Source organism: Trichosurus vulpecula, chromosome 3 (genome assembly GCF_011100635.1).
Source record: "Trichosurus vulpecula isolate mTriVul1 chromosome 3, mTriVul1.pri, whole genome shotgun sequence".
NCBI lineage: Eukaryota > Metazoa > Chordata > Mammalia > Diprotodontia > Phalangeridae > Trichosurus > Trichosurus vulpecula.
Window position 1 is genome coordinate 229,079,613 of NC_050575.1, and position 14,312 is coordinate 229,093,924.

A 14,312-nucleotide genomic window follows, 5' to 3' on the forward strand; every position below is an offset into this window, starting at 1 on the left:
TGCATATTTTAAAGTAATTCATCACCTTACTTGGCTCAATATGGTGGTCTTCTTTGTCATTTGTTACAGAAGATGTACTTTTATCAGAAAGTAAGCGCAATAATTGTTGCCATGAGTCTAATGAGTCTGTCTAATTGGCCAATGGGAAGGCTCTCACTTTGACTTACCACCTACTCACTTTTAGTGGCCTGTAACATCATGCATTTATAGTGTTCCAGGATTTATTGGATCTATGTACTTACCTCTCTGTTTTGATCCAGCAAAAAAAAGAGCTTGTGCAATGGAACTCTGGAATACTACCTTGGATAACAGTTTCTTCCTCATTGGAATTCTCCAGGATGGTAAGTATCCTGGACTGATTTGTGCCACAATCACATTCCTGTATCTAGTGGCCATGACCAGCAATGGCCTCCTGCTCCTGTTGATTGCTAAGGACAAGAGGCTCCATTTGCCTATGTACTTCTTGCTCAGCCAGCTCTCATTTATGGATCTACTCTTTACAACTGTCATTTCTCCCAAAACATTTGTGGATTACTTGCGTGGACAGAGTACCATATCTTTTTCAGGCTGTGGATTTCAAATGTTTCTGATACTGACAATTGGAGGTGCTGAAGATATCCTGTTGGCTTTCATGGCATATGACCGTTACGTAGCCATTCAACATCCCCTGAACTATATGGTCATCATGGGACTAAAAGTTTGCTGGTCCATGGTGGCCACATCCTGGCTCTTGGCATCCATGAATGCCCTTGTGCACACCATATACACGATGCACTTCCCTTTCTGTAGAACTAGGGAGATAAGCCACCTGGTCTGTGAGATCCCTCCTTTGCTCAAGCTAGCATGTGCTGACACCACAAAGTACGAGTTCATGGTATATACAATGGGTGTGGCATTCCTCCTCATCCCCCTTTCTGCTATCCTTATCTCCTACACACTAGTTTTGACTGCTGTGTTCCACATGCCCTCAACACAGGGGAGACAAAAAGCTCTCCTTACCTGCTCATCCCATCTGACAGTGGTGACACTCTACTATGGAGCTGCCGTGTTCATGTATGTCCTGCCCAGTGCATACCACAGCCCTCAGCAGGACAATATCGTCTCTGTGTTCTGTACCATTATTACTCCAGTCCTAAACCCCCTGATCTATAGTCTGAGAAACAAAGATGTACTGGAAGCCCTGAAGAAGGTTTTAGGGAAAGGCCCCTCAGTACCAAAATTTTAGAACCCTAGCATGTCTTTGCTTGATCTTCCAGTTGAGAGCTAGTAGCTAGCAAATTCTCCCTAGGCTTGTTTCCACTTGTCTGGACATCTCAGGGGCACCATAATCACATTTTCCTTTTTATTCAGCACTACTGTATTCTATACATGAGGTCATTCAGGATGTGAGAGGCATTTACAGAAGGGGCAACATAAGGGAAATTATACAGAAGGGCAAAATATTTGACTTCTCTAATTCCTGGAAATAATTGTCCCCAGGTAAAAAAAAAAACTTATTTCATAATGCATTCCAGAATGTTTTTAAGGAATTGTAGTCAAAATCAGGAACTGATAGCTTGACTATACACTTTCCTAATTTTGAAAACTAACATAAAATGTGTCCCTTTCTCATTTTGTGACACTACTGTCACTCTTCATAATTTTCAAAGACCACAAATAACAGCTCAGCAATCACCTATATCAACAGCATTCTCTGTATAATAATTTCTCCCAAAAGTCCATTCAGCCTCTACTTGAAGATGTCAAGGAAAGGCACATCCATTATTTCCAGGGGAAATTCACTTTTGGTCACCTATGTAAATGAGTTTTTACTTTTATCAAATATTATCAAATAAAGTCAGCCAGTGAGCAATAGAGAGCAGTGTATTGGCCATAAAGAGGAAGCTGCATGCTAGAAATGGAGGACAATTCAGAAGACACAGTGCTATAAAGAGGCATGAATGACTACAAAAAATATGGGCAGTCAATACTATAACTGTTCTCTGTTCTGTGTCAATGATAAGAATTTCTGTATAATTAGTTATCTTAAAAGATGATTGATTTATGGACTATCTTGTGTTTTTGTAGGGAGATATCCTATTTTATCCAGGGTTAGGTTTTCAAAATGGTTGCAAACTGAAAATGTTTTGTTAGAAATAACTTACTTAATATGCATTGTTTAGAATTTTTATTTTGTTTAGAATTTGTTTAGAATTATTATTCAATGTATTTGTATATCCCCTTTTGTTTTAATTGATGTTAATTGGACAGCTTTTAGAAAATTGATTCTTGTAATTAGAGGTCATCCTCTTATAAAAATGTATTATTATTAGTCTCTTAGTAGAATCTCATCCTCCTAAAGTGGGAATGATAAGCTAAAAGAATATAACTGCAGTAAATAATATAATGATAATGATTAGTTAATTATGTATGCCAAATAAAAAATTAGGCTGAGAATTTTCTAATTTTTCAGTTAGTTCAATTTCTTAACTATAACATGACAATTTGGCAACCTAACACTGTAAATTCTCTGTTCTACAAGGTTCCCAATTTGATCTTCTTAATAGCAGAAATATAAGGTTTGAGAAAGTTCTTACTACCTGACCTGGTTATTGGCAAAGTAAATTTTAAATATTATTAAGATCTATTTTGTAAGAAATTTTAACAGAGAAGGGAATCTTTGCAAGTGACCTGAACAAGTCAATCTGCTAGAAGCAAGAAACCCCACCCATTCCAGAATGCCTAAGAGGAGAGGTTTCCAGAGGACCAGAAGACTGCATTAGGAAATGTTCTCAGAAACCATATAACTTTGTGAGATGTTCAAGCCCTAAGATATGATGGAATGATGAAATGAACAATGGGAGGGGATTATTTTTTTAAATTTATTTCTTCCCTACATGCCTCTATTCTGTAAGGTCTACTTGCCAAAAGCAACTTTCCCCAACAGCTCCTGTCAATGCTGGTTGATCTCTCTCCTTTTTCACCTCACATTATTTCCTGTCACAAGCCTCATAGTTCAAAATCCTTGATGAAGCATTTGTCCTATTAGTTAGTGATTCACTGAGGAGATTGTGTTTTTCAAAAGAATCAAAAGGGGGAATGAGGGAAATTATTTTACCATTATATTAATAAGCCACTATTAATTGGTATCCAGACTATTTATTTCCTAATTTGGCATATAGGTCAGCCAGTCTCTGAAAGGCATGGCTGATGGAGGAAATTGCCTAATCCTAGGGAAACACTATAAGGTTAAGCAGGGTGAGACTTTTTTACTGTTTTCTCTTTTGGAGCACTTATCTAATCAAGTACTTTGATGAGTCTGGGCTTTGTTTCTTTGACTAAATGGGGAGTCTTTGATGACCTGATTACCTCAAGAGAAAGCCTAGCTTACATGGGTTTGAGTCTCATGTTTGTGATGCCCTTTGACCCTGAACAGGCTATATCAACTCAGAGGTTGGCAATTTGCCTTTGGGGTTCTCACTCACTGAAAGAGTGTTGGTGTGAAGACTCTGGATAGCTACTGGAGCCCCCTGGCTTTGAAGAAAACCCAGATGTTGGTGCTTCTCTTTTCGGTAACTATGTATGTGATGTCTTGATTAGGCAAAGCCTGTCTGTTGAATTGTGTTATTTGATCTGTTGGTATTTTCTTGTTTGCAATTTCTATTGGTATTTGCTCTGAAGGTCATGGTGCTGGCTTTTCCTCCTGAACTAAATGAATGATACATGTGTGTTTGATTAAAGTGAGATTATTAACCCCTTAAAGTCACTTTCTTTAGAAGAGTAGATCAAGGAACTGGCAGCTCTTGTTGCTGGTCTTGTTGGGGCTTACATCTCAACAGCAACTGCAAGGAGCATTGTTTTTACAAACATGTTCTTTGATCTTGGGCAGGACCTCACCCAAATAGGAGACCTTACTTATGTTTAGAGTTCAAACAGAATCTAATCTAGGTGGTTTCCTGCCCCAAAACAATGAGCACCCCTCTACTGGATTTAGTATGACTCAACACATGAAGGAGAAAACCAACCAGACTGATCAAGATGGAGATGGATTCCTCTGTCCAGATTTCTAGGGGAAGCTGAGTCTCATAATTAAGCCATGTTCTCAGTAGGAGAAGCTGAAGACTTTTAACCTACCTCCTCATTAATTGTCCAATTACTTGATTTTCACCTGTCAGGGTTTCTGAAGGTATTTAAAGCATCCAGAATCTCCATGGTTTTGTTTTCAGTTACTGAGAGAAATCACTGACCACCAATTTATTGATTAAGAGCTAGCCTAATTAATAAATTGATTATTAATTACCCAGGAACTCTGTCTCTTAGGTTTTTCATTCATCACAGTAAATAGCACCAATTAACATTAGACAAGGCTGAAATAACAAGGGAAAGTTAACTATTAAAAAACGGCCTTTTCCCAAGGGACATAGTCTATAATGGATCAACTTTACATAGCAAAAATTCAAAAGAATGATTAAAAAAAGACTATAAAGTTTCAATTTCAGAAAGTATGGTGAATAAGGATAGCATCTCATTGATATTCAGAGATCGAAGTATTTGTTTAACACTTGCTAAGTTACAATCATGCTAAACACTGAACACACAAAGAAAGTTTTTTTTTTTAAATATGGTTCCTGCTCTCCAGGACCTAACATTCCAGTGGGGGAGATGACATGCAAGTAATCATGAATATACAAGATGCATACAGTATAATTTTCTCAGTATACATATCATACAGTATAATTACTCCCAGAAGGAAGGGACTGAAGCTGGTAACCATAGAGGGTATGGTCTGAGCTGAGTCTTGAAGGAAGACATGAAAACTAGAAATTGTAGGTTTAGAGGGAGAGCTTTCTAGGCAAGGTCTATAAAACTGAAAATTTATTTTAATTCTCTTTTGCTAAGACTTAATCAAATTAGCTTTAATATTCCCTTTTGAGGTTCCTTCACCTTGTAAATTTCACCCATGACCCACATTCCAGAAAAACTTCCCTAAAGGTCAAACTTTCATCCTGCAAGTTCTTCCACTTTTGTAACCCCATGTATTTACCCACTTTCAAGAAAAATTTAATTCACCTAAAAGGTCAGATCTCATCAATTTAAACTATTGTAGGATGTCCCACCACCTGCACACTAATCCCATCAACTAAGATCCTTTGTCTTGTGATTAAAATTACATCTTAGGTCTGGTTAAGGATGTTCCCAAAAGTGAGGTCCAAATGACATATTCTTGATTCTGACTATGACATCAATAGATAATCAGAAGATATTCCTATGTTATTAAAAATGCATTTATTGTTTTAGTTTTCACCATTCACTTCCAGAAAATTTTGAGTTTGTATTTTTCTCCCTATCTCTCCCCTCCCCTCACCGCATTACTTCATGCATTCTGATTACCCCTTCCTCCAAACTGCCCTCCCTTCTATAAACCCCACTTCTCTTGTCTCCTTGCCATTGTATTTTCCTCTAAGGTAAGCTAGATTTCTATATCCCATTGCCTGTGTATCTTATTTCCGAGTTGCATGTAAAAACAATTTTAAACATTCCTTTTTTTAAAACTTTGAATTCCAAATTCTCTCCCTCCCTCCCAATCACTCTCACTGAGAGGGCAAGCAATTTGATATAGGTCATACATGTGTAGTCATACAAAACTTCCATAATAGTGATGTTTTGAAAAACTAACTACATTTCCCTCCATTCTATCCCATGCCCTGTTTATTCTATTCTCTCCTTTGACCCTATCCCTCCTCAAAAGTGCTTGCTTCTGAGTACCTCCTCCATAAATATGCCCTTCTTTCTATTACCCCCCCTTATCCCCTTCCCTCTTATTTTCCTGTAGGGTAAGATAGATTTCCAAACCCAATTGAGGATGTATGTTATTTCCTCCTTAAGCCAAATCCAATGAGATTGAGGTTCACTCATTCCCTCTCACTTCCCCCCTCTTCCCCTCCACTATAAAAGCTTTTTCTTGCCTCTTTCATGCAATATAATTTACCCCATTCTACCCCTCCCTTTCTCCTTCTCCCAGTATATTCCTCTCTCATCCATTAATTTTGTTTTTTAGATACCATCCTTTCATATTCCACTCAACCTGTGCCCTCTGTCTATATACATATTCCCTACACCTACCCCAATAATGAGAAAGGTCTAATGAGTTACAAATATCACCTTTCCATGTAGGAATATAAACAATTCAACTTTAATAAGTCCTTTATGATTTCTCTTTCCTGTTTACCTTTTCATACTTTTCTTGAGTCTTGTATTTGAATGTCAATTTTTCCATTTATCTCTGGCTTCTCAAGAATGGATTAAATTCCTCAATGTTACTGAATGTCAACTATTCCCCTCATTGATTACACTCAGTTTTGCTGGGTTGGTGAATATCAGTTTTAATCTGTAATGATAATCAGGGAAGGACTTCTTTTTACTGTTTTCTTTTGTGAAGCACTTAGGTAATCAAATGCCTTTGATGAGTCTGGCCTTGTTTCTTTTATTAAATCAAGAGTCTTTGATGACATGCTTAGGTCAAGGGAAAGCCTAGTTCACATAGGTTGGAGTTGCATGGTTGTGACGGACTTTGACCTTTAGCAAGGTATATAATCTCAAAAGTTAGCATTTTGTTTGGGGCCTCTCACTCATTAGAAGACTGTTGTGTGATTTGAGCAGATGAGACTCTCAGTAGCCATTGTTAAGGAGGCCCCCGCCTTGAAAATCCAGATAGTGGTGCTTCCCTGGTAACGATATACTGAGATGTTGTACAGAAAGCTAGAGGTCTATCTACTGGTTTGTGTTATTTGATCTGTTGATATTTTCTGTTCGTAATTTCTGTTTGTATTTGCTCTGAAGTTCAGGGTGCTGACTTTTCCTCCTGAACTAAGTGAATGATATATATATATATATATATATATATATATATATATATATGTGTGTGTGTGTGTGTGTGTGTATACATATATATGTATATATATGTGTATGTATGTATGTATATACATATATATGTGTATATATGTATGTATGTATATACATATATATGTGTATATATATATGTATGTATGTATATTATATATATGTTTGATTAAATTGAGACTGTTTACCCCTTAAAATTGTTCTCCCTAGAAAAGCGGATCAAAGGACCTGTGCTGGCAGCCCTCCCCTGTACTTTTGTTGTTGTTCTTTCACCCCTACAACAGCTGCTAGCAACATTGTTGTTACCTAATCCTTGCTCCTTTGCCCTCCAGACTATTATATTCCAATCACTTAATGTGGAAGCTGCTGAATCATGTGTTATCCTGATTGTGTTTCCAAAATAGTTGAATTGTTTCTTTCTGTCAGCTTGCAAAATTTTCTGCTTGACCTGGGAACTCGGGAATTTGGGTACAATATTCGTGGCAGCTTTCCTTCTGGGACCTCTTTCAGGAGGTGCTCAGTGGATTGTTTTAGTTTCTATTTTACCCTCTGGTTCTAGAATATTACTGCAATTTTCCTTGATAATTTCTTGAAAGATGATGTCTAGGCTCTTTTTTTGATCATGGCTTTCAGGTAGTCCAACAATTTTTAAATTATCTCTCCTATACCTATTTTCCAGATCAGTGGTTTTTCCAATGAGATATTTCACATTGTCTTCTATTTTTTCATTCTTTTCATCATGTTTTATAATTTTTTGATTTCTCATACTCATTGGCTTCCATTTGCTCCATTCTAATTTTTAAGGAGTTATTTTCTTCAGTGAGCTTTTGGACCTCCTTTTCCATTTGGCCAATTCTGCTTTTAAAGGCATTCTTCTCCTCATTGGCTTTTTGGACCTCTTTTTCCATTTGGGTTAGTCTATTTTTAAGGCATTATTTTCAACTGTGGTTTTTTTTGGGTCTCATTTAGTAAGCTGTTGACTTGTTTTTCATGATTTTCTTGCATCTCTCTCATTTCTCTTCCCAATTTCTCCTCTACTTCTTCTACTTGATTTTCCAAGTCCTTTTTGAGCTTTTCCGTGGCCTGAGACCAATTCATATTTTTCTTGGAGGCTTTGGATGTAGGAGCTTTGACTTTGTTGTCTTCTTCTGGTTGTATGTTTTGATCTTCTCTGTCACCAAAGTAAGATTCTATAGTATGAGTTTTTTATGCTGTCTGCTTATTTTCCCAGTCAAATACTTGCTTTTGAGCTCTTTGTCAAGGTAGGACTCTGCTTCCAGGTTGGAGAGTGCTCTGTCCCAAGTTTCAGGGGTTTTGTGCAGCTGTTGTCACAGATACTTCTAGGCACCTGTAATTTTCAGTTCTTTTAAGGTGGTATGATCAAAGGAAAGGTGTTTACTCCTCTCCTGGCCTATTCTCTGGTCTGGTCTGTATGTGACCACAATCACTCTTTTCTCCCTTGGAACTGTGAAGAGGATTCCATCTCCACAGCCATCACAAGCTCTCTCACATGAGCACTCCTCCTCACCCCAGGACTGCCACTCAGGACTGTGACCCAGACCCAAGTATGACCAAAGCAAGAGAATCCTGCCTCAGCACCCCCAAAGAGATCCCTGCACTCTTGCTCTGATCAGCTGCTTCATTCCCTCACTGTCTGTAGGCCTGGAGCTCTGGAAGCAGCCACTGCTGCTGCTGCTGCTGCTGCTGCTGCTCCTTCTACAGCACCACCACCTCCTCTGCTACCCTGGGGTGTTGGTCTGGACCACACTCCTCTCTCACCTAGGTCTAACAGAGCTTCCCCATTGATACTCAACCTACTCTACCCTCTCCTAGGTGTTTGTGAGCCTAGAGATCCAGAAAGTGCCATACCTTCCAGAGATTCAATGCCCCAAACCCGCTCTGGTCCCATCTGCGATGGCATGGCCCACAATGAATGGTGCTGTGCTCCCAGCCTGCTGTGATAGACCCTTCCTGTCAGCCTTTCAGGTTGCCTTAAGCTGGAGATTTGTTTCACTCTGTTACTTTGTGGGTTCTGCAGCTCTAGAATTTGTCCAGTGTCATTTTTACAGGTATTTGGAGGGGCTTGGGGGAGATCTCAAGCCAGTCTCTCCATTGGGAGGGACATTTTGCTCCCAATATCTTGATTCTCCCCTAGAGCAGCACTTCTTAAATTGTGAGTCACAACTCCATATGGGGTCCTGTAAGTGAATGTGGGAGTTACAAAAAATTTGGCAACAGTAAAAGGTTTCTGAATGCACAACAACCAAAAATTAATTCAAAATCAAACACGTAATGAATCCAAGGTGTTTCTAGCAACACTTGTCCATGTTGCATCATGCAACTTCACTGCAACCTTGGTTCTGAACACACAACATGCTCACTTTGTACAGTGTATGCTGTCATGCCATGCAACACCAATGAACACTGCCAGAAACACCTCAGCTCAGATTCAAGACTGTTGTATGTTATGAATTACAGTATTTTTACTGTACATACAAAAGTGGTAAATGAATTTTGGCTTAGGAGTAGGAAAGAATTTCCAAAAATTTCTGGAATGGCCCTAAACATATTTCTGCCATTTTGTACCATGTATGTATGTGAAGCAGCATTCTCAGCATTGACAATTACAAAATCAAGATATCAATTAACTCTGAAAAATGTTGAAGATGTTCTATGTCCTGCAGTATCAAATATTCCACCAAAATCTAATTTTTTATGTAAAAATAAATAAATACATCCATCTTATTAGTTGCAAATTTGATTTCATCTTTAATAAATACTAAAATTATATGTATACCAAAGAATTTTTAAAAATAAATTTCTTTATGGTGTATGATCAGTTAATGTTTGATTTATATACCTATGTTATATACCTAAATACATGGGGTCACATAAAAATTTCTTGTAGCAAAAGGGATAATGAGTAGAAAAAGTCTGAGAAGGCCTGATCTAGTGAGACCATTGATGCATACTGATTACTGGTAGCATAACTAATAAATTAATTGTACATAGAATTTTGCACCTCAGTTTACCTTAATTTCTAGCATAACAGGGCAAATAACCTATGGGAAAGGATAGAGTTAAGAAATACAATGCCATGTATTAGGAACAGCAAATAGGCCACTGTAGGTGGAACATCTACGTGTAAAGTAGGAAGGGACCAGATAGTGAATAGCTGAAAACGCCAAAAAAGAAATGGTATATTTTATTCTGGAGTTAATATGAAGTCACTCTGGCAGCAAAGTAGAGGAGCAGTTGGAATGGGTTTGATATTTGAGGCAGGGAGACAAATTAGAAGGCTACTGCAACAGTTCAGATGATAGGTAATGAAGGGCTGTAAAGGCATATCTAGTTTTATTGTGCTTTGCTTCATTGCATTTTGCAGATATTGTGTTTTCTACAAAATAAATGTTAGTGGCAACCCAGTGTTGAGCAATGCCATGACACCATTTTTCCAATAGCACGGGCTCACATCAGGTCTCTGTGTCACATTTTGGTAATGTTCACAATATTTCAAACTTTCTAATTATCATTTTCTGCTATGATGACCTGTGATTTTTGATGTTACTATTGTAATTGTTTTGGGGTGCCAGGAACCACACCTATAGTCACTAATGCACTGTTGGTGGAATTATAAACTGATCCAATTCTTCTGGAGAGCAATTTGGAACTATGCCCAAAGGGCATTCAAAATGTCTATACTTTTTGATCCAGCAACACCATTACTAGGTCTGTATCACAAAGACGTCATAAATAAGGGGGGAAAGAATCTATATGTAAAAAAGTATATTTGTAGTAGTTCTTTTCATGGTGCCAAAGAATTAGAAACTGACAGGATACCCAGTTATTGGGGAATGGCTGAACAAGGTGTGACATGTGAATGTAATGGAATACTATTGTGCTATAAGAAATGATGAGCAGGCAGATTTCAGAAAAACCTGGAAGAGTTTACATGAACTGATGCTGAGTGAAGTGAGCAGAACCAGGAGAACATTGTACCTACTAATAGCAACATTGTAGGGAGATCATACATGTTTGACAGCTCTTCTCAGCAATACAATGATCTAAGACAATTCTAAAAGATTTGTGATAGCAAATGCCATCTATATTCAGAGAAAGAAGTGATGGTTTCTGAATGCAGATCAAAGCATACAATTTCCACTTTACTTCTTTGCTGTTTTAATTTTTTTTTGCAAAATGTAACTTTTTTGCAAACTTTCTTCTTTCATAATATGTCTAATATGGAAATAGGTTTTACATGACTCAACATATATAACCTATATCAAATTTCTTACTGTCTTGAAGAAAGTAATGGAGGGAGTTAGGGAGAAAATTATTTGAAACTCAAAATTTTATTTAAAAAATGAATTTTAAAATTGTCTTTACATGTAATTGGAAAAAATAAAACACTACAACTATATAAGATGGTGAACTTAATTGCTAAATGTTGTGTGTGCTCTGACTACTCCACTGCCCTGCCATTTCCCCTCTCCCTCCCCCTTCTTGGCCTCCCTATGCCCTGAGACACAACAATATTGAAATTAGGCCAGTTAATAACCCTACAATGGACTCTAAGTGATCAAGTGAAAGGAAAAGTCAATCAGTGAAGCAAAATCCATTGTTGTCTTATTTTAAGAAAATGGCGCAGCCTCCCGAATCTTCAGCAACCACTGCCCTGCTCAGTCAGCAGTCATCAAAACTGAGGCAACACACACACACACACACACACACACACACACACACACACACATGCACACACACATACATACACACACATGCACACACACATGCACACACACATACATACATACACACATGCACACACGCGCGCACACACACATGCACACACATACATACATACATACACACACATACGTACATACATACACACACATGCACACACATACATACACACATGCACACGCATACATACATACACACACATGCACACACACATACATACATACACATGCACACACACATACATACATACATACATACACATGCATACACACATACATACATACACGCATACTCTTCCAGTGAGTGAGCCCCAAAGGCAAAACCTAACTTCTGATCTTATATACAAGTCTCATGGGCATGGTGCTTAGTACCTACTTAGGAAAAGGATGTGGGGCCTCGGTCTCCCACCTAGTTAGTGGAAGGGTGTGGGCCTGCCTCTAATCAGGCCTCCCTTTGTTGGCCCCACCTGAGGCCTATTCAATGTGTGGGAAAGATCTTTCACTTACAGATTTGCCTTACAGCCAGAGAAAGCTTATGACTCATTGAAGGCTCAGGCAATGGTTAACATTTTTTTAGCAATAAAGTATTTTTTTTAATTAAGGTGTATACATTTTCAAACACAATACTATTAAAATTTAATAGACTATAGTATAGTGTAAACATAACTTTTATATGCATTGGGAAACCAAAAACTCATGTGACTCTCTTTATTGAGATATTTTTTATTGTGGTGGTCTGGAACTGAACCTGCAATATCTCTGAGGTATGCCTGTATATAATGGTGTTAGTTGTGTGACTGGTAATAAGGGGACATAGTAAGGGAACCACCACCACACCATCCATATGTGGAACCAACAGTTACAGCAAATGGAGAAGTTTTGAATACTGTGGGTAAGTTCACTTACCTTAGTAATGTATTTTCCAGGGATGTGCACACTGACAATGAAGTTGACCCATTGCCAGAGCTATCTCAGTGTTTAAGAGGCTCTGCAGGAAAGTGTGAGACAGAAGAGATATTAGACTGATTACCAAACTGAAGGTCTATAGAGCTGATCTAGTTGTTGTATGCCTACGAAACCTGGACAGTATACCAGTGCCTTGCCAGGAAACTGAATGACTTCCATTTGATTTGTCTTAGGAAGATTCTGAAGATCACCTGGAAGGATAAGGTGCCAGACCCTGAGGTCCTTACTTGAAGTAAACTGCCAAGCATTCAAACTCTGCTTCAGAGTGCGCAACTCTAATGGGCTGGCCACATTGTTTGAATGCAAAATGCATGCTTGCCCAAAAGACTATTTTATGGGGAACTCACACAGGGCAAGTCTTCATATGATGGTCAGAAGAAGCAATACAAGGACACTCTCAAGAGCTTTGGAATTGATTGTATAACATGGGAGACATTGTTGTCACAGGACCACTCAACATGGCCCCTCACATCAGAAAAGGTGCTGTGCTCTACAAGCAAAGCAGAATTGAAACAACTCAAAGAAAAAGCAAGATGCACAGGTTTGGAGTTTACATCTCAAATGTTCACACAGACTGTTTATGCCCAACCTGTGGTAGAGCATTCCAAGCTCACATTGGCCTGATCAGCCACAGACAGACTCATTGAATCTTGACTGAAGCAGAGTGATGTCATTTTGATCCTCTTCTAGAAAGGACTACAACCAACCAACCAGCTATGCAAAGTCACCTGGGCAAGTCACCTAATCTCATTTACCTCAGTTTCTCATCTTTAAATGAGTTGAAGAAGGAAATAGCAAACCATTCCAGTATCTTTGCCAAGAAAACTCCAACAGTATCTGTATCAGTAATTAAGGTGAGACTTTTTTTTACTGTTTTCTCTTTTGGAACACTTATTTAATCAAGTGCCCTTGATGAGTCCAGCATTTCTTTCTTTTATTAAATCAGGAGTCTTTGATGACTTTCTTACTTCAAGGGAAAGCCTAGTTTACATGGGTTTGAGTCACATATTTGTGACTTGAGAAACTTTTAGACCCCCCCCCCCCCAGCCTTGCTAACCCAGGTCCATTGGTTCTTCTCTGGTAACAGAATTGTGATTCGGTCTGTTTATATAGTCTCTGTTTGTAATTTGTTTGTTATTTGCCCTGAAGTTCAGGGTGCTGGTTTTTCCTCCTGAACTAAGTGAATGATAATTGTATGTTGGATTAGAATGAGATTGTTAACCCTTTACTGTTACTTCCCTTAGTAAAGCAGATCAAAGAACCTGTGCTGGCAGCTCTTGTTGCTGGCCAAATTGTTGTTACAGGATCATAAAGAGTCAGAGACAACTGAAAAATGACCCCATTACATCAATTTTAAAGCAACCCTATTACCACTGAATCTTTTCATCCTCACCCACTCCCCTTGTCACTTCTTTTCCTGCTTTGAGTTTTTCTGGTTAGTTCTTTTTTCTTACTTACTTCTATCAAGTTGTTTATTTCTTCCTCTCTAGTTTTCCCATCTGTTAAGTAGTCAAATAGACTCTCCTTTCCTATTTTTTTAAATTATTTTTGTATTTATTTTTTAAATTTGCTTTTACTCCATTTTCTACAAAACATCTCTTTCTCTTACTTTTTTCATTATCATCTCTTTCCGTATGCTCTACATTTTCATTCTTTAATTCACACCTCTTCTATTTGTTTAGTATTTTATTCTCTATATTCCCATGGAATTAAACTTTTCAGGCC

The 14,312-nt window shown here is 38.1% G+C and overlaps 1 protein-coding gene across 1 annotated transcript; it reads left to right on the top strand.

The window, feature by feature from the left end:
- Positions 1–280: 280 nt before the first annotated feature.
- LOC118844176 (olfactory receptor 2AG1-like) lies at positions 281–1,225 on the top strand. Its single transcript, XM_036752018.1, has one exon. The coding sequence runs from the start codon at positions 281–283 to the stop codon at positions 1,223–1,225; it is 945 nt and encodes a 314-aa protein (XP_036607913.1).
- Positions 1,226–14,312: the final 13,087 nt, after the last annotated feature.

What these genes read in the sequence shown, in the direction of transcription:
- LOC118844176 (XM_036752018.1), top strand. Translation starts at nt 281, where the DNA reads ATGGAACTCTGGAATACTACCTTGGATAACAGTTTCTTCCTCATTGGA.